This window comes from Humulus lupulus, chromosome 6 (genome assembly GCF_963169125.1).
Source record: "Humulus lupulus chromosome 6, drHumLupu1.1, whole genome shotgun sequence".
NCBI lineage: Eukaryota > Viridiplantae > Streptophyta > Magnoliopsida > Rosales > Cannabaceae > Humulus > Humulus lupulus.
In genome coordinates, this window is record NC_084798.1 from 12,611,808 (window position 1) to 12,632,819 (window position 21,012).

The 21,012-nt window shown below is 37.6% G+C and overlaps 1 protein-coding gene across 1 annotated transcript; it reads left to right on the forward strand.

The window, feature by feature from the left end:
• Positions 1 to 15,010: 15,010 nt before the first annotated feature.
• LOC133784712 (secreted RxLR effector protein 161-like) lies at positions 15,011 to 15,427 on the forward strand. The gene has a single exon (XM_062223995.1). It carries the CDS (start codon positions 15,011 to 15,013, stop codon positions 15,425 to 15,427), a length of 417 nt encoding a protein of 138 aa, XP_062079979.1.
• Positions 15,428 to 21,012: the final 5,585 nt, after the last annotated feature.

Here is a 21,012-nt window from a genome sequence, read left to right on the forward strand (position 1 = left end):
TTACATAATAAACAATCATAATATTTTAACTTTATTATAGTTATGCCATTATAATTAAATATCTCAACTCACTTTTTTTACTATAATTTTTTTAAAGATAAACAAATAACATAAGAGAAATATAGGAATATTTATGTGTGTATATATCTTTATTTATATTCATATAAATAAATTTATATTGTTGAGTTAGTAACTATACTCATTTTCTTATTGTTATTTTTTTTTATTTATATATACATATAAACATTGAGTTATCTTTGTAATAAATATATACATTAAGTTAATAAGGTTGAACCCATAAATTTTTGTTATATGTTATATATATATAGTAATTACAAATGAATTTGAGAGCAAATAAAAAATAATATCAACTATTTTATGTTTTGAGAATTATAGAAAAATAAGTGTGTACCTTTAAAAATATATAAAATAAATAAATAAAGAAATGAGTTTAGATATTTTATTATAATAAAAAAGTTAAAATATTATGACTATTTATTATATAAAAATAAATACACTTTAAAAAATGACACATACTAGTTTAAAGAAAGAATGGGAAAAAAAAGTGTAATATAGTCTTATTAGCACTCTTATTGCTTAAAATACATATAAATATAATTAATTTAAGAAAATATTTAAATAGTTTTGAATTTAAATAAAATATTTTTTGAGATGTTGTATTAAATATACGTTTTATATATTTGTAAAATTTTAGATAATAATTTTTTAGTATTAAAATATTAATATAAGTTCTTTTTTAAAATGTCATTAAATTATTTTGAATTTTATTTATTTGATATTGTAATAAAAAAATATTTATTTGATAATTTTTATTATATAGAAAAAATTTATTTAGTCCCGTACAGCACCAAACACAAATCAATAAGAGAGTACATTCTAATCATATATGCCAAACGAGCCCTTTGAAGGTGATGATTTTTTTAATTGCATCAAAGTTCCAAATTGCCAAAAAAAAAAAAATTAACAAATTAAGAATCAATATAAATAATTTTATTAGTTGTATGTCTCTTAATTTTATAGGTATTTTTTTTACAAATACTTTTGTAAGCGCATTTAGTACACATGTTTCTAGAAAAACACACCTGCAAAGACCTTTATGGATGTAGAAATAATGACCTTTGACTCTTTGAGGATGCAACAATGTTTGTGCATTTTGTGAAAACATTTATTATTTGCGGTGTAAAAATGGGTTATTTACTCAATTGGTACATTTTATTTTTACAAAGTATCATTTTGGTACTTATGTTTTCAATAATACTCATATGGTACCTCGTATTTTGAAAACATAGATATTTAGTATCCTAATTGATAAAAAAATTTCAATATAACCAAATTATCGATAGTTATATATAATTTGTAGTTCGTATGATTGAGAGTAATTTGATTAAATTGGTAAAATTTTATTAATTAAATTTGAGTTTAGGGTACCAAATATGTACGATTTTAAAATACAGGATACGAAATATGTACGATTTCAAAATGCAGGGTACTAAATGAGTATTATTTGTAAACACAGGGTACCAAGATGATACTTTACAAAAATACAGGGTACCAAATGGTTACCTACCCTAATTAAAATATATATTTTTTTTAATAATATAAGAGAATTTACTCATTTGGTATCCTTTGTTTTTGTAAAGTATCATTCTGATACCTTCTATTTTCAATAATGCTCGTATGGTATCTCGTATTTTGAAAACATAGATATTTGATATCCTAATTGATAAAATTTTATCATTATGACTAAACTGTTAACATTTATAAATAATTTGTAGCCCATGTGATCAATAGTAATTTGATTAAATTAGTAAAAATTTATTAATTAAATTCGAATTTAAGGTACCAAATATGTACAATTTTAAAATGCAGGATATCAAATATGTGCGATTTCAAAATGAAAGGTACCAAATGAGCATTATTTGTAAACACATGATACCAAGATGATACTTTGCAAAAACACATGGTACAAAATGGTTACCTACCCATAATATAAAATTGAAACAAGAATATTACAATTTGAGGGGAAAGACAACCAAGACTATGATTGAGGTTTCATCTTTAAACAAAATGATGTTAAGTAGAATAATCATTTCCTTTATAAAGATATTGATGTTCCTATATATTTTCGATGTGAAACATTTTTCACATTTAATAAAGAACAAAATTAGTTTTCCAAACAAATAATTTAATAGTGTTGCTATTTGGCATTGTCAAACACCATATGAGGTGACACTCTATGATTATGTAGTGATAGCTTATAATACTTATTAAATTAAAATGTATAGGACCCGATATTGAATATTACACGAATATCATATGTCACATTCTTCTGGTGTTGGGTACTTGGGTACTGCTGCTGCCCCAAAGACAATAATCATAAGTTAAAAACTAGAGTTAAACAAAATGACTTGGTGTTCTTGTTAGACTTTTATTTGGGCTTACATTATTTAATTTAATGTTTTATAAAATATAAGTTGATAAATAGTTCTTTGCTGATCTAGTCCATTTAATTTTAGTGATCTCTTGTTTATGGACTTAGTATTTATAGTAGTCTAGTTGAAATAGAAGTGTGAGCTTTCTAGTTAACTGAAGTCTTTGATGAGGAGGCCCAGTCCAACTAGGTTTATATAAGCTAAGTCCCTTCCCTAACTCTATATATACGAATAGTCTCATCGCTATTGTGTAATCCGATAATTTGCTTAATAGAGGTCATAGGGAGGAAGACTTAGTTGGTTAGTATTGTACTAACAATTCATGTTTTCTCCATGGCTGAATCATGTATGTTTTCTATATTGTTTTATTGTTTGTAGTGTTCTAAGTTGTATGTAAAACTATTGATAAGATGTTGTATGAATATCTAACATATGGTATCAGATTGCCAATTGTATACAATTTATGACCTATAATTTTTTGTTTCACCTAAATTGAGATTAATCATTGATAAACCCTAAGTAGTTGTCGTTATTATTTTATGTTGAATTTTTATAGTTAGATCCTCAATATTAGGGCTTTTATTTATCTCGAAATTATCTTTCTGCTCATATATCATATGTTTAATTTGGTTACATATTGATGAATAATTTAGTATTTAAAATTTTAGGGGTTTTTCATAAAATTTGAAATTGTAAAGTTGTTATAGCTCAATTTAATGGTTACTTTTCCAAATTAAATTATGGGCAGGTAACCATTTGGTACCCTGTGTTTTTGCAAAGTATCATTTTGGTACCCTCTGTTTTCAATAACGCTCATATGGTACTATGTATTTTAAAATCGTACATATTTGGTACCCTAAACTCAAATTTAATTAATAAAATTTTACAAATTTAATCAAACTGCTGTCAATTATGTAAGTTCCAAATTTAAATCTAATTACTTAATTACATATAACTGATAACAGTTTGATCATATTGACAAAATTTTATCTATCAAATCTGAGTCTAGGGTATCAAATATGTATAATTTTAAAATAGAGGGTACCATATGAGCATTATTGAAAATAGAGGGTACCAAAATGATACTTTGCAAAAACATAGGATACCAAATGAGTAAATTCCCTTAAATTATTGTATATATTTGGCCATTACACGTTCTTTTACTCGAATTTTTGAACCTTTTTTGTTCGAATATAACCTCTTAGATCTACACTTAATTTCTTGTTTTTACTTGATATAAACCCCATAAATCAATTACACATGATTCTCCGATGAAAACCCCTCATTCAACGCTCGAAACTGCCTGTTTTTCTAGTCGGAAAGTTGTTGGACCCGATCAAATCAAAATCCGAGTGCAATGACCTATGTAACAGGTACTGGAGGTTGAAGACAACCTATTCAACCGACGCCCACCGCGGCAGGCGACGCGTGCGGCGTCTCTCGACGTTGTTTTTCGACGTTTCTTTTTTTCCAACATTTATAGAATTTAATTTATGAAATTTTGTGCTTTTTAATTAAAATTTTTAAATCTTAAAATAATTATTACGGAATTAATCTAATTTATGCTATCATAAAACATTAATACTGGTAAAATTGAAAGATATAAAGCACGTCTAGTGGCAAAGGGCTTTACTCAAAGAGAACATATTGATTACACTGAAACCTTCTCACCTGTTTCTACAAAAGATTCATTCAGGATTATTGTAGCCTTAGTTGCACATTTTGATTTATTACATCAAATGGATGTAAAGACTGCTTTTCTGAATGAGGAGTTGGATGAGCACTTCTATATGTCTCAGCCTAAAGGTTTCAAGGAAAGTGGAAATGAGAACTTGGTCTGCAAATTGAAAATGTCTATTTACGGTATCAAACAAGCATCCCGTCAATGATACTTGAAGTTTGATAAAGTTTTGACATCATTTGGTTTCATAGAGAACATGTTTGATCAGTGCATTTATATGAAGTTCAGTGGTGGTCGTGATATTTTTCTTGTTCTTTACGTGGATGACATTTTACTAGCGAGTAGTGATTTTGGACTACTACATGGGACAAAACTTTTTTGTCTACAAATTTTGATATGAAGGATCTTGGAGAAGCATATTTTGTTTTGGGGATTGAGATTCATCTTGACAGGAATCGAAAAGTTCTTGGTTTATCTCAAGAAGTTTATATCCATCATGTGCTGAAAAGGTTTAACATGGATGTAACGCCTTAAAATCTAGGGATCGTTACGGTGTGCATTTTGAACAGTGCTAAACTCGCTAACCGAGTCATTTGGCCATAATCGTGTAACTAAGTATGATTAGCGGTTTAGGAATAAATTTTTTGGTTAAGATAAAACGTTTCACTAAAATGTTTAATGTATACATTGGGATCACAAAAATATAATTTAAAGGTCCATTACAAGAAAATATTTACAACCAGCCGATCTAAGCGACAAAACAGGGTTTAACCCTAGTTCCACTTTCAACCCTCGGTCGTGGTGATTGAGCAGCCGCATATGTACACATCGTTAGCTAAGCTCTCCAACTCAAGGATGGACCAGCTTTCTTTTGCATTTACCTGCACCACATAGCACCCGTGAGCCGAAGCCCATCAAGAAAACTCAATATGCTCATTAACAGTAATATCATGTCACAAAATCATATATGGCATGCCTAGGAATTTATAACTTATTCAAGCATGCAAATAAGTTCAGACAATGCTGGGGAATCTAAGATTAGAAATCATGCCCTCTTGATAGGATAACTATCAAGTCAATCCTAATCAGATGAGTGATTTAACACCGGTGGTTACATTAACCATAATGAGCGACTGACAAATAGTCACCACGGGGCTCAGCACCCACAGCCATGCGAATGATGATCATTATAATCATATAGAACTTACAGCCTTGAACATATGAGTGACTATCACTTTGAGGTTCTGTTAAACCATAATGAGTGACTGACAAGCAAGTCACTAAGGGCTCAGTACCCATAGCCATGTGACGAAGCAGTCACCAGGGCTTTCTGGCCATGGCTCTAATCAGATGAGTGACTGACGAACAAGTCACTATGGGGCTCGATACCCACAACCATGTGACAAAATAGCCACCTGGGCTCAACACCCATAGCCATGTGAGTAAACAGTCACTGGGCTCTCTGGCCCTGGCTCTAAGTGACTAGCCTTAGACTAGACAAGCGCTTTTAGTTTTCATCGAACTTGAGGTCGGTCCAGAATTAATGATCATTTGAGTCATTCAGTGCAGATGTTGATTAGATCTAATCTTTATCAACTTCCGTTAAACACACTAAGACCATTCTTGACTTATTAGTCAATACTAGGTGACCAATGCTCAGTACTACTGCCAAACTTAACAAATGAGTCATAGTTTCACAGTTAATACTGACACCATTATCAATTCTGACTAGTTAGTCAGTGCCACGCACAAGTAAGCAATGCTACCAGGCATATATCATATGTCAAATATCCAAATGTAAGGCATTCGACATGCTTACTTAACAATTGCTAGCATAATTAGGATCATGCACAAACAGAGAGACTCAAGCTCTGATCAATCTCACATTCAACATTCATGGCATGCCCTAATCACATGTTTCCGTGCATCACATGCCTCACATACTGGGTGTAGTTTTCTTACCTCTGGTTCGAGCGAGAAATAACAACTGAACGACCCTTAAGAACGATCGATCCTTTAATCCCTTAGTGATCACCTAGTCATGACCAAATACAACCTCCAACTAATGAAATCAATAATAAAAGGGTCTTGTCCTAAACCTCACTCTCGGGACCCCGAATTGTACCCAAACGGTGAGTATATTCGATCCCGAGCCTTAAGAATTGAAACCCCAAGCCAAAAACCCTTAAAAACACCTAAAACATGCATCTGAGAAAATAAGGTAGCGCTACAACGCTGCCCCCCTAGCGCCCTAGTGCTACAACTAGGGCAGTCTGGCCCTGGACAGCACTGTAGCGCCCTCCCTTGGGCGCTATAGCGATAGGACCAGGCTGGAACAGCCCTGGTTCTTCTTCCTTTGAGTTTTCCATTTCCGACCTGAAAAACAAGCTCCCAAACACCATTTAAATCCCCAATTGAACCCATATATCATCTACACATGCCCTAGGCATCACAACCCAAGTAACCCTAGCCAAAACTTCCATCAAATTCTCAACTTTCCAACTCAAAAACCAAACTAATACTCCAAAGGAAAATAGAGAAAGAACTAAGGTTTTAATTGATAGAAACTCACCTCAATCTCAGCTTAGCACCCTCTTCAATGGTAGACCACAACCCTAGCTTATCACAACTTGGTTCCCTAGCATGATTACTCAACAGAAGCTTCAAAATCCAAAGAGAAATGAGAGAGAAATGATGTACGGAAGAAGGAAGAGGAGGATGCTTTGTTTTTCTACAGCCTTATAAGCTTTAATAGCTGAAACATATCCTTTAGGGTGAAAAGACCTAAATTCCCTCATGCCTAAATAAAAGCCTTAACAGCCACCAAGGGCAAAATCATCCTTTCCCACCTATCTCATTAATTATAATTAACACTCTCCAATTCCCACTATTCTCAATATTCTCAAATTCTAATAAATCATATCTCATTACCCTTTAATTCCCAGCAACCGAGACTCATCCCGAGCCCCGAAATTAACCCCGTTATAACCAGACTTAAATCTTACATTCCATGATCGTCTCATTCTGAATGGCTCGAACAAATCCACATAGAATGTGGTATTAATCATAATTCACCCACATGCATGAAAATACACAATTACGCTCTCAACGAGCCAATTTACCAAAATGCCCTTATAATTAAAAAATGGACCCATATGCATGCATTTAGCATCATATTATAATATAATTCACACAAACATGCATATAATGGCATAATGGCATAATAAATCAATTATGACCCTCCCGGCCTCCTAATCAAGGTCCTAAACCTTATTATGGATTTTGGGACATTGCAACTATCCCCTCCTTACAGAAATTTCATCCTTGAAATTTATTTGAACTGTTCGTAAGAAGAATTACACACAATCGATTCCAGTTTCCCAGGTCATTCCCTCGACCTCACTGTTTCTGTAACATTACCTTGACTCAAGGTATAACTTTGTTCCTCAGAACTTGATTCTTTTTGTCTCATATCTGAACTGGCTATTCCTTATAGGATAACTTAGCCTGAATCTCCAAATTCTCATAACTCAACTCATGAGTCTTTTCTAACACATTTCCTCAACATAGAAATACAAAATACACTATATACTACTGACAGTGCCAAAACTAAGGTCCATCCAAAGGCAATCTAATTGATCCTATTCATGATTCACACGATCATATTAATCTAGGGCTCAACTTGCCCTTACCTCATCACCCCTTTCCATGGTGATACTTTAAGGAAGATACAATCTTTTACTTGGAACTCCATGTTCCTGCTTTTCAATTCAGTAAGACTTTTCCATTTACTCTGAGAATTGAGCATCCAAGCTCTAACCACTACTAATCTCAATGGTCCCCTGAACTACCTCAGGATCCAAAATCAACACCTCACCCATCTCATTCCAATGAATGGGTGATAAACATTTTCTATCATACCTCATCTCATAAGGTACCGTTCCAATAACTAGATAACTCTCTCTCTGATTTACCATCAGTCTGAGGATAATGAACTGTACTAAATTCCACCTATATATTCATTGCCTTCTGCCACTTCCCTCAAAACTTGGAAGTAAAAACAGAGTCCTCATCTGATGAGATAGACCTTGGATTCCATGAATGCGCACTACCTCTTTCACAAAGAGGTCTGAAAACTGATCAATTGTGTTACTTGTCCTTACTGATAGAAATGAGCTCACTTGGAATACTGGTCCATAACGACCTAATCTAAATCAAGCCGACCCACTATCCTGGGTAGCCCCACCGCGAAACCCATCACGATGTTTCTTTATTTTCACTATGGAATATTCAAAGGCCGCAATAGCCTTACTGGTTTCTAATACTCTGATTTGACCTGCTAACAAGTTAAGAACTTTGCCACGTATTCTGTTACATCTCTCTCCATCCCACGCAATCAATATAAAACTTTCAAACACTAGTACACTGTCATGATGCCTGAATGAAGAAAATACGAGAGTAGCATGAGATTCATCAAGAATCTCTCATTTAATCCCAGTGTCCATCGAATCCCAAGTTTGATCCTTATACCACAATAAACTCATACTTGACACTACATAATCCTTAGCTAATCTAGCTAAGACTTTCCACTCAATCTACCTATCTGTGGTTCACTTAATTTTTTTTCCTTTGATTCTTCCCAAAATAATAATCTCAAGCGAAAGCTGGCCACCTGGCCCACCAGAAACTCTACTCTAGTTCTGGTCAGATTCTTTAACCAACATGATGCATAAAGCAATCATTTTTCCCTATCATTGAGGTGTCATAACAACCTGAAAACCGATTCTGATGTGCAAGAAGACTCAAAACTCTTTCCCAAGGTACATGTGATATCCTGCCCATCCAAGGAAACTCTTGCCTACCGAGGCGTTCCTTGACCTTGGAAAATCTCCAACTGAGATATCACAACACCATTGATCAAAACGATCACAAATCTAATTCAAATAATCCTTGAATACCATGTTCATCTAATTCATAAACACTTGTCATTAATCAAATTCTCAAAGCATACTTAGCACTCATAATGCCCTTATCTGACATAACATCAGTATTCTGTATATCATTCTCTCTAATCTTCAGCTGGTACTAACTAGATCTAAGATCCACCTTAGAGAATTCCACCTTATCCAATAACTGGGCCTTTTAAATCTTACGACTTTGCTGAAGCCATTCAATACCGTGCCCTAGACCTGATTCCATTTCTGGCACTAATCCAATCACCATTCCTCTTTTTGTATAAACGTAATCCTGACCAATCCCTTGGAAACACATCCAAGAACTCACAGACTATTCCAGTCTGTCCTAATCCCTTTGGCACAATCTAAGTGGTATCCACCACACTAGTTAAGAGTTCTATGAATCCTGTAATGCCCCACGGCACTATGGATGCTTCCTGGAATGAAGACTGGCCTTACAAACCAACACGAGTCTTTCCCGCGTACTTTGTCCTCACTCGCACACTTCCTGGGAAAACTTCCCAAGAGGTCACCCATCTTGAGATTACTCCAGGTCAAGCACGCTTAACTTTAGAGTTCTCAAGTGATGGGCTACCGAAAAGAAGATGCATCTTGTTGGCATAGGTAGTACCCATCAATCCATTTAAGCCATCTTCAACTGTGTAGTCCCATACCTACACAGTCTTAGAATCATCACACTTGACCTTCCCCAGGCAGTGTGGGATTGCACAGCTTTTTACCAGATCTTTCCCTCTACGGATCATGAGATTCTGACTGTCACAATCACCACCCCTTACGGGCACGACGTCCCCGTCGGTCACACTTCCGGCTGGTTCAAGGCTCTGATACCATTTATAATGCCCCACATCACTATGGCTGCTTCCTGGAATGACGATTGGCCCTACAATCCAACACAAGTCTTTCCAACGTACTTTGTCCTCACTCGCACACTTCCTGGTAAAACTTCCCAAGAGGTCACCCATCTTGAGATTATTCCAGGTCAAGAACGCTTAACTTTAGAGTTCTCAAGTGATGGCCTACCGAAAAGAAGACGCATCTTGTTGGCATAGGTAGTACCCATCAATCCATTTAAGCCATCTTCAACTGTGTAGTCCCATACCTACACAGTCTTAGAATCATCACACTTGGCCTTCCCCAGGCGGTGTGGGATTGCACAGCTTTTTACCCGGTCTTTCCCTCTGCGGATCACAGGATTCTGACTGTCACACATCCCCCTACAATAGATCTCTAGTTCTAAATACATATGTCAGAAACATATCAAATCCATGCACAGTGCCAACTACTACAAGGCTTCCCACTCTTAAACCCAAGAGTTACTATCATTTCCTTGCCATTTAGCATTGCCCCACACTTGATTAACCAATCCATAAATAGGATCAAACTGAAGATAGTCATAACCAGCTTTATCGAAACCACTAATGAGTCCTTTTTATCATAATCCAACTCATCTCTTAAATCACCAATACAGTATCGTATTCCCATCATAACATAACCATGTGATCTGCATATCATCTTTATGCCTCTCTAGATGCAACAAACAAAGAAACAGCATGGTACCAAAAACAAGCCAGCACAATACAAAAATCAGAACTAGAAAGCTGACCTGCCACCTCTGAGGAACTAGTCTTAGCCTCAAATTCTGACTGCATCAGAATGAACACTCAAGCTCCAGTCGAGCTGTCCATCCCATTTTGCTCATCCTTTCTTAGTATTGGGCAATCCTTCTTGAAATGCCCAACCATGCCACATAAGAAACATGCCTTTGCTCGGCATTCTCCCAGATGACACCTCTTGCACCGAGCACATATTGGATAAGTCTTCCAGCTTTCATTCTTGCTTGCTCCAATAAATGGTGGTGTCACTGTCTGAGCTCCGTGCTCTCTGGCACTCTTCTTCTTCTCATTTCTTATGCTCTCAACAGCAAGAGCCTTCCCTACCACCTGAGCATAGGTGGAGGTTTCATGCATTGGGGTAACTCTAATGCCCTGAGCTATTTTGGAATTCAATCGCTGGAGAAACCTTTCCTTTTGAGCTACATCTGTGGGTACCATGTCAAAAGCAAACTTGGCCAACCCATCAAATCTGTTAACATACTCAGTTACTGTTGCATTTTCTTGAACCAGGTTTGGAAACTCATTCATCTTAGCAGTCTTGGCTGCATCACAATAATACCTTTCATTGAATAACTGCCTAAACTCCTTCTAGTCCATCACAACTGTGTCTCGTTTCTGGGATACTACTTCCCACCACATTTGGGCATCATCCCGCAATACATATGTCACACAAATCACCCTATCGTTACCTACGAGCCCCATACTGTCCAGAATGGAACTAATCATGCCCATCCATTGCGTAGCTTTGAATGGATCTTGGCCTCCCTCAAAGACTAGAGGGTAATACTCTTGGAATCTTTCACAGAGAATTCCCACCTACTCTCAACCGTAGGCTTAGCCAAAACTGGTGCCACTCCTGACAAAACAAAGGAAGAGGTGTTTCATGACAGATTCCACTGTTGCTTCAAACACCTAATCTCTTCCTCATGCCTCTGCAATCTTGATTGTAAATTTGTAAACATTTTCTGGAAATTCTGAAGGGCAGATGAAGGAGTCAACCCCTGGCTAAAACTCCCAGCCTCTATATAACCACCACCAAGCTTCATTATCTGTCCTGAATTCAAACCTGTTGATTGAATTTGCAGTCAATAACTTGACCTATTAAACATGATGAGCATATCAAGAGCTTTCCCATGGTAACAATCTTACCACACTACAATCACAAACCACTTATACATTCACAAACCATTGCCGTGCTAGAAACATGCCCATGGCATTGATTCATTAATCATAAAACCATGCTCTTCAAACATACATACCATGCTTCCAACTCCAGCATGCAAATATGACAATGATATATATTCATGGAGCAGGTAATCACATAATCAAGAGTCAGGCTCGATCAGAATCTCATGCTCCTGAATACAATATGTAAGTAAAGCGTTTACATTCTATTTAAGCAGTTAAACACATAACTACAGAAATAGTTACCATTCCCTGAGTGAAGCTGTCTTCAGTGACGAGTGTACATGCCCAACTTGTCTTCAGAACCATTGACTCGCTCTAATACCAAGTTGTAACGCTCTAAACTCCAGGGACCATTACGGTGTGCATTTTTAACAGTGCCAAACTCACTAACCAAGTCATTTGGCCATAATCGTGTAACTAAGTATGATTAGCGGTTTAGGATTAACAATTTTGGTTAAGACATAACGTTTCACTAAAATGTTTAATGTATACATTAGGATCCCAAAAATATAATTTAAGGGTTCATTACAAGAAAACATTTACAACCAGCCGATCTAAGCGGCAAAAAGGGTTTAACCCTAGTTCCTTTTTCAGCCCTAGGCCGTGGCGGTCGAGCAGCGCATATGTACACATTTTCACCTAAGCTCTCCAACTCAAGGATGGTCCAGCTTTCTTTTGCCTTTACCTGCACCACATAGCACTTGTGAGCCGAAGCCCAGCAAGAAAACTAATATGCTCATGAACAGTAATATAATTTCACAAAATTATATCTGGCATGCCTAGCAATTTATAACCTATTCAAGCATGCAAATAAGTTTAGACAATGCTGGGGAATCTAGGATTAAAAATCCTGCCCTCCTGATTGGATGAATATCAAGTCAATCCTAATCAAATGAGTGATTTAACACTGGTGGTTCCATTAACCATAATGAGTGACTGACAAGCAAGTCACCATGGGCCTCAGCACCCACAACCATGCGAATGATGATCATTATAATCATACAGAGCTTATAGCCTTGAACAGTTGAGTGAATATCACTTTGGGCTTCTATTAAACCATAATGAGTGACTGAAGTGCAAGTCACTAGGGGCTTAGTACCCATAGCCATGTGACAAAGCAGGCACCAGGGATTTCTGACCATGGCTGTAATCAGATGAGTGACTGACGAACAAGTCACTACGGGGCTCGGAACCCACAGCTATGTGACGAAACAGTCACCTGGGCTCAGCACCCATAGCCATGTGACTAAACAGTCATTGGGGCTCTTTGTCCCTGGCTCTAAGTTACTAGCCTTAGGCTAGACAAGCATTTTTAGTTTTCATCGAACTTGAGGTCGGTCCGGCATTAATGCTTATTTGAGTCATTCAATGCAGGTGTCGATTAGATCTAATCTTTATCAGCTTTCGTTAAACACGCTAAGACCGTTCTTGACTTATTAGTGAATACCAGGTGACCAGTGCTCAGTACTACTTCCGAACTTGACAAGTGAGTTATAGCTTCATAGTTAATACTGACACCATTGTCAATTTTGACTAGTTAGTCAGTGCCATGCACAAGTAAGCAATGCTACCAGACATATATCATATGTCAAATATGCAAATGTAGGGCATTCAACATGCTTACTTAACAATTGCTAGAATAATTAGGATCATGCATAAACACAGAGACTCAAGCTTTGATCAATCTCACATTCAACATTCATGGCATGCCCTAATCACATGTTTCCGTGCATCACATGCATCACATACTGGGTGTAGTTTTCTTACCTCTGGTTCGAGCGAGAAATAACAACTGAACGACCCTTAAGAACGATCGATCATTTAATCCCTTAGCGGTCACCTATTCATAACCAATCCTCCAACTAATGAAATCAGCAATAAAATGGTCTTGTCCTAAATCTCACTCCTAGGACCCCGAATTATACCCAAACGGTGAGTAGATTTGATCCTAAGCCTTAGGAATTGAAACCCCGAGCCAAAAACCCTTAAAAAATACCTAAAAAATGCATCTGAGAAAACGGGGTAGTGCTACAGCGCTGCCCCCTAGCACCCCCAGTGCTACAACCAAGGCAGTTTGGCCCTGGACAGCGCTGTAGCGCCCTCCCTTGGGCGCTATAGCGATAGGACCAGGCTGGAACAGCCCTGGTTCTTCTTCCTTCGAGTTTTCTATTTCCAAAATGAAAAAAAGCTCCCAAACACCATTTAAATCCCCAATTGAACCCAAATATTATCTACACATGCCCTAGGCATCACAACCCAAGTAACCCTAGCCAAAACTTCCATCAAATTCTCAACTTTCCAACTCAAAAACCAAACTAATACTCCAAAGGAAAATAGAGAAAGAACTAAGGTTTTAATTGATAGAAACTCACCTCAATCTCAGCTTAGCACCCTCTTCAATGGTAGACCACAACCCTAGCTTATCACAACTTGGTTCCCTAGCACGATTACTCAAAAGAAGCTTCAAAATCCAAAGAGAAATGGGAGAGAAAGAGAAGGATGCTCTATTTTTCTATAGCCTTCTAAGCTTTAATAGCTGAAACATATCCTTTAGGGTGAAAAGACCTAAATGCCCTCATGCCTAAGTAAAAGCCTTAACAGCCACCAAGGGCAAAATCGTCCTTTCCTACCTATCCCGTTAATTATAATTAACACTCTTCAATTCACACTATTCTCAATATTCTCAAATCCTAATAAATCATATCCCATTACCCTTTAATTCCCGAAAATGTTCTAATCCTCAAAATACCCCGAGACTCACCCCAAGCCCCAAAATTAAACCCGTTATGACCTGACCGAAAACTTATATTCCATGATCGTCTCATGCCGAATGGCTCGAAAAAATCCACATATAATGTGGTATTATTCATAATTCATCCACATGCATGAAAATACACAATTACGCCCTCAACGGGCCAAATTATCAAAATGATCTTATAATTAAAAAAAATTGACGCATATGCATGCATTTATCATCATACTATAATATAATTCACATAAACATGCATAGAATTATTTAATGGCATAATAAATCCTTTATGGCCCTCCCGGCCTCCTAATCAACGTCCTAAACCTTATTAGGGATTTTGGGACATTACAATGGATCTATGTAAACTGGGTTCTGTCCTTATTCTGAAAAAGGAAAAATTTAGTAAGCAACAATGTCCTAAGAACAACTTAGAGAGAGAAGAATTGTCAAACATCCCCTTTGCAAGTGTGCTAGGGAGTTTGATGTATTCACAAATTTGCACTAGACCTGATATTGCTTTTGTGGTAAATGTTCTTGGCCGATATTTGTCTGATCCTGGGCATGATCATTGGGTTGTTGCAAAGAAAGTTTTGAGATATTTACAAAGAACCAAGAATTTTATGCTTGTTTATAAGCAATTTGGGAATCTCCGAGTTATTGGTTATTCAGATTCTGATTTTGGTGGTTTTGTGGATGATTTAAAGTCAACTTCTAGATATATTTTCACTTTGGCTAGCACAGCTATTTCTTGGAAAAGTGTAAGATAAAATTGATGTTGGCAAATCCTTTGATTTTTTTTTTTTTTGGTTAGTGGGATTTTTCTTTTCTGTTTTCTTTTATCCACTAGGAATTATGATTATTTTGTAATTTCTTTATTGAACTTGTTGAGGCCATTTTTCATCAACTTAAATAGGAGAGTAATTAAACAAGAATATATCAAAGGAAATGAAATAAGAAGATGACAACAAGATCTTTTACGTGGTTCAGCAGTTAAATCTGCCTAGTCCACGAATCTGTGTTATAAGTACTTGGGAGTTTTCTGGAAACTTTTTAGAGAATAATTGCCCAGAGTTTTCTCTCAAGATCTCAAAATTTTAGTCCCTTACAAATGGAGTGTTCTTCTCTATTTATAGAGAATGCTTTAGAATTCGTTCCCACATATTTTGGGAAGATATTCTGTAAATCAAATGATGTAAAGCCATTTAATGCATTATTTTCTACGTGCATGACAATATCCCCTAGAATGTGGGATTAAATAACTAATTACATCATATCCCTTAAATATAGGGATTTTCTAACAATAAATACATTCCTACGTAACTGACTGGCTTAGATTTGGGCTTATTATGCCTTCGAGATTATTTCTCAATCACGAGCTCGTTATTCTTGCTTCACCTTTGTTCCCAACAAGTAACCATTGACGAAGTCATCACATTCGAGCTTGTACTTCTCGAGCTCAAACCATCTTGTCTGAGGGCAAGAGATGCTTCAAGAAATATATACAAGTGTTGAGCTCTTTGCTATTGTGAGCTTACCTCATAAGCTCGGAGCATCTTCGAGGCTACACTGCTCGAGCTCACGAGGTCATCATTTACAGCGAGCCCGTCTGACTGGAAGATCATATGATGACTATGCACATTTCGAGCTTACACCTAACGAGCCTAGATTTCAGCATCATAATTCCTCATGCTCGAAATCTAGGTGTAACATTTTGCCCCCTCAAAAGTATCAGATCGAATCCTATGAAGAGGAAACTTTTGAACTGCCCTCCTTGGACACTGTACCATTTAAAATGCTGAAGAGTGGACATGCGTCAGCTAGGGGTTGCTCAATCAGAGTACTCGTGTGCTTTTTGGTACCATGCCCACGTCTATTCGCCTGCCAACTTTATACTGCCATCATCACGTTTGTACTCTTCCGTCAGATTAGATACCAAATCTAGCTAATGGCTCAGATTAGCCTGACCTTTGACCTTCTTTTGCGATTCACATATATATAGCCTCATCTTTTCTCCTTCTTCACTTTCATTTTCATGCTTTCAGAGAGAAAAAGAAAAACCAGAACGCAAACATTGTCTTGTCCTTGCATGTTCTCCAAACCAAGAAAACAAAATGACCTTGGCTTGTTCAACTTCGTGAGAACGTTCCTGCAACCACTCCTCCAGTCATCAATCTCTCTGTATCCGCAAGCCACTATATAAGTTTTTGTTCTTGATCCCGTTTGTTTATACATATTCTGCTTTTACATTTCTATGTTCTTGTTGCACCGTAAGCATATTTACTAGATACTTCACTAGTTTTATAAGAATATTCGTAGCAATTATTAATCTCAATCACATTTGTTTAGCTGATATTGTGTAGACTCTGGGTTCAAAAAATTTATGGTATCATGGGTTTCAAACCCATATTTAGTGTGGAGGATGCAAATGTATATGTTTTTTTATTATTTTTTAGACTACGAGTGACGTACCATGTAGACCAAGAAATGGGGTACTGAATTAGGGTTTTAAATTGGACATTTCCCAAAATTAGCACCTTTTTGAGTAACCGTCAACTTTTTCCCTGAAAATTCTGGATTCTTTAAAAAAAATCCACTTTTCTATTTTTCAAGTTAAATATATGCTCGAAGCCTGAATCTTTCAATGGCTCGGGGCTCCTTCGAATTCATCACGTTCCTTTGAGATTTTGATCTCAATCGAGCTTACTCTTTGACTTTGAGCTTTCGAGCTCGAATCACCTAAAATTTTATTCTTCATTCCTTGTGTGCCTGGCCCTCACCCTTTTCTTTCTTGTTAGATGTCGCAGAATCTTGAAGAACGGTGGGGATCAGTGCTCGCAATTCCCTATTCTCCGACAACTCCAAGCCCTGAATCGCCCTTCACACAAAATCAGCGGCTAATTCATGCGCACAAAGTGAAGTGTGAGCAAGAAGATATTCGAGCTCACTTCCGGCGTCAAATCGACGGGGTCGAGGAAAGGAAAAGGAAAAAACTTCAGGTCGCAATCTATCCAGACCCAGACCCCGAGCTTAGACCGGTCCCTCTCGACCCCAAGCTCAAAGTAACTGTCGCCTTCAATCTGGGGGACCTCATTTTCTCACTGATGGAAACATCAAATCACCCGTCCACCTTGTAACCAGCTACCATTCCTACCTCAAGGGAATAATTTTTCGAGGTCGAGCATTATTGGAGCACGATTTCTTCGTTAGGACAAATCTCTAACATCCTGGCTCGTCACGACCTAGGATTGTCAGGCTTGTTGAGGTGTCGAGCTCCTACCTCCAACGAACAAAGCTGCTACGCCTCGGGAGATGGCCGTCCCAACAATAAACTGAGGCTCGCGGCCTGAAGTCAGGAGCATATGATGGCAGGGGCTCTATTACCCTTGAAGTCCATTTTTAAGGACTTTCAGGGTTTTTTCGAGCTCACGCCCTTACAACTCCAGACCAATTCATATAGAGTCTTGTCATCTCTGAGATCGTTGTACCACGAACTAAAGTAGGAAGGACCTTCGCCAAGGGAGATCCTGTATCTCTTTTGCTTGAAAAGCAATCCTTCCCGAGCTCAGGGAGGAGACGACTTCTATTACTTGTCGAGCTATCCCACAGAGAAGAATATCTTCAAGGACATGCCCAACCATCCTCCCAACTTCAAGTCAACCTTCTTTTGGACAGATGGCCTGGCTACTTGAAAGTTTTATTCATTAAGACGAATTCATAAGTATACGACCCATTTTCCTTTCATGCTCGTTTAATGTTTAGGCATGAACTAATTATAGCGTGTTTGACTCTTCAACCAATTATCATCATCCTACCCTTACAGACACAATGAAGGAGCACAAGGAAGTTCTGCTCCAATTTCCATACGGTAGGCGCTCCCTATTTTATCTTCTCCATGGGAACTTAGCAGCCTTATCCAGAATAGAAAAGTCGCTACAGCAGGAGCTTATCAGTGCCGGAATAGAAGTGGTTGTAGGCAAGCTGGCTAACTTGTCTATCCAATCGAATCTGCTAGAGGACATACGGATTGGTCAGAGACATGATGACTCGCTAGCAGCACATATGGATGCAGTCAGAGAAAGCAAGACTATAGATTTCTCAATATCTAGCCAAGGCTTATTGAGATATAAGGATCGGGTATGTGTGCCAAATGATCAAAGTATTAAGAAGACAATTCTAGAAGAAGCGCACAGTACCCCGTACTCAGTTCATCCAGGGTCTACCAAGATGACTCATGACATCAAGGCAATCTATTGGTGGCTAGAGATGAAGAAGGACATAGCGGAGTATGTATCTAAGTGTCTGGTATGCCAGCAAGTGAAAGCGGAGCATCAGCGCCCTGCAGGCTTATTACAACCACTTAGCGTGCCAGAATAGAAGTGGGACGATATAGCCATGGACTTCGTGACGGGTCTGCCAAAGACGAATAAGCAGCATGATTCCGCTTGGATAGTGATAGATAGACTAACCAAGTCGGCTCATTTCCTGCCTGTTAGAACTTCATACACGGCAGACCAATATGCAGACATCTACATCCAAGAGATTGTACGGTTGCATGGAGTCCCCAAGACGATAGTGTCAAATAGAGGATCGGTGTTTACATCGAGATTTTGGGGAAGTTTACAGCAAGCTATGGGTACTAAGTTAAGTCTTAGTACAGCTTTCCATCCTCAAACAGATGGGCAGTCCGAGCGTACGATTCAGGTTTTAGAGGATATGCTACGCGCGTGTGTACTTGATTTCGGAGGATCATGGAATAAGTACCTGCCACTGATCGAGTTCTCGTACAACAACAACTACCAGTCGACGATCGGGATGGCACCTTATGAGTTGCTGTATGGAAGAAGGTGCCGATCACCGTTGCACTAGGAAGAGGTAGGAGAAAGGCAGCTTCTAGGGCCCGAAGATGTTAGACAAGCTCAAGAAGCAGTAGTGCTTATTAGACAGCGTATGCTTGCTGCTCAAAGCCGTTAGAAAAGCTATGCGGATACCAAGCGACGCGATGTGGAGTTCCAAGTTGAAGATCAAGTCTTCCTGAAGATATCTCCTATGAAAGGTGTCAAGCGGTTCGGGAAGAAAGGCAAGCTTAGTCCCCGATTCATAGGTCCTTTTGAGATATTGGACAAAGTGGGACCAGTTTCGTATAGACTAGCCCTACCGCCAGCACTAGCCGATAGTCACAACGTCTTCCACATTTCGATGCTACGCAAATATGTGTCAGACCCATCTCACGTCCTCAAGTACGATACGATAGCGCTCCAGAAAGACTTAAGTTACGAGGAACGACCGGTTAGCATCCTAGACAGAGGGATGAAGAAGTTACGGTCCAAGAGCTTTCCTATAGTCAAAGTCCTATGGAGTAACATTTCTGAACGAGGGGCAACGTGGGAGTTGGAAGAGGACATGCAAGGCCGGTATCCGAAATTATTTGGTAAGTAAATTTCGAGGGCGAAATTCTTTTTAGTAGGGGAGAATTGTAGAGTCCAAGAACTTTACTTAGCTAGTTAGATAGTGGTATTATAGTATTTATAGCATTATCTTTGTAACTGTGGATTTTTGGTTCAAACCAGGAATAATTTGGACACTCATAGTAGTACTTATAGATTTTCTAAGTTTAATCTATAGTTTAAGAATATTAATGTTAACCTAAGGTTTGATTATATGACTGATATTAAGGATAATATTTATTATATTATAAGGTTTAGATAAGGACCAATAGGATTTTAAGCACATGTTATGTATGGATGATTAAGGATTAAGTATTTTGAGGATTAAATTTAATAAGGGTAAAAGTTTGAATGCTATAAGGTCAGTCAGCAGCTTTGAATACGTTGATGGCTTAGTCAAGGCTGTTTACTCCATTCAAACTTAGCTAAAAATGTGTAATTTCATGTTTAATTAATCAGCGTGTGCCGATATATCACAGCTATAGGGGGCAATATATCGCAGCACGTAGATACGGAAAACACGAGACGATGCACGACAGCCTCGGGCATACTGGGCCAGGCGATATATCGCCTACAGGGGGCGATATATCGCCTCCTTCAGTATATTTCAAAAGTTTTTGAATTCTTTTTCCTTTCAGCCATTCAACCTCTTGATAAGTCCAGCACCTTTTTGAACGAGTCTTCAGCCTCTGCTGAACGATTATTCAAATTATTTTCTCCTAAAAAGCTATTATTTTATTCAAGTAAAATTAAGATCCTTTCATTCCTAAACTCTATAAATAAGACCTAGTACCCATCCATTATTCACCTTTTACTCTAAGTTCAGAGGCTGCAAGTGCTAGGAGAGTGTGAGAGTTAAACACTTGGGTGGGGAAATCATAAGCTTGATCATTATAAGCTTATCAAAC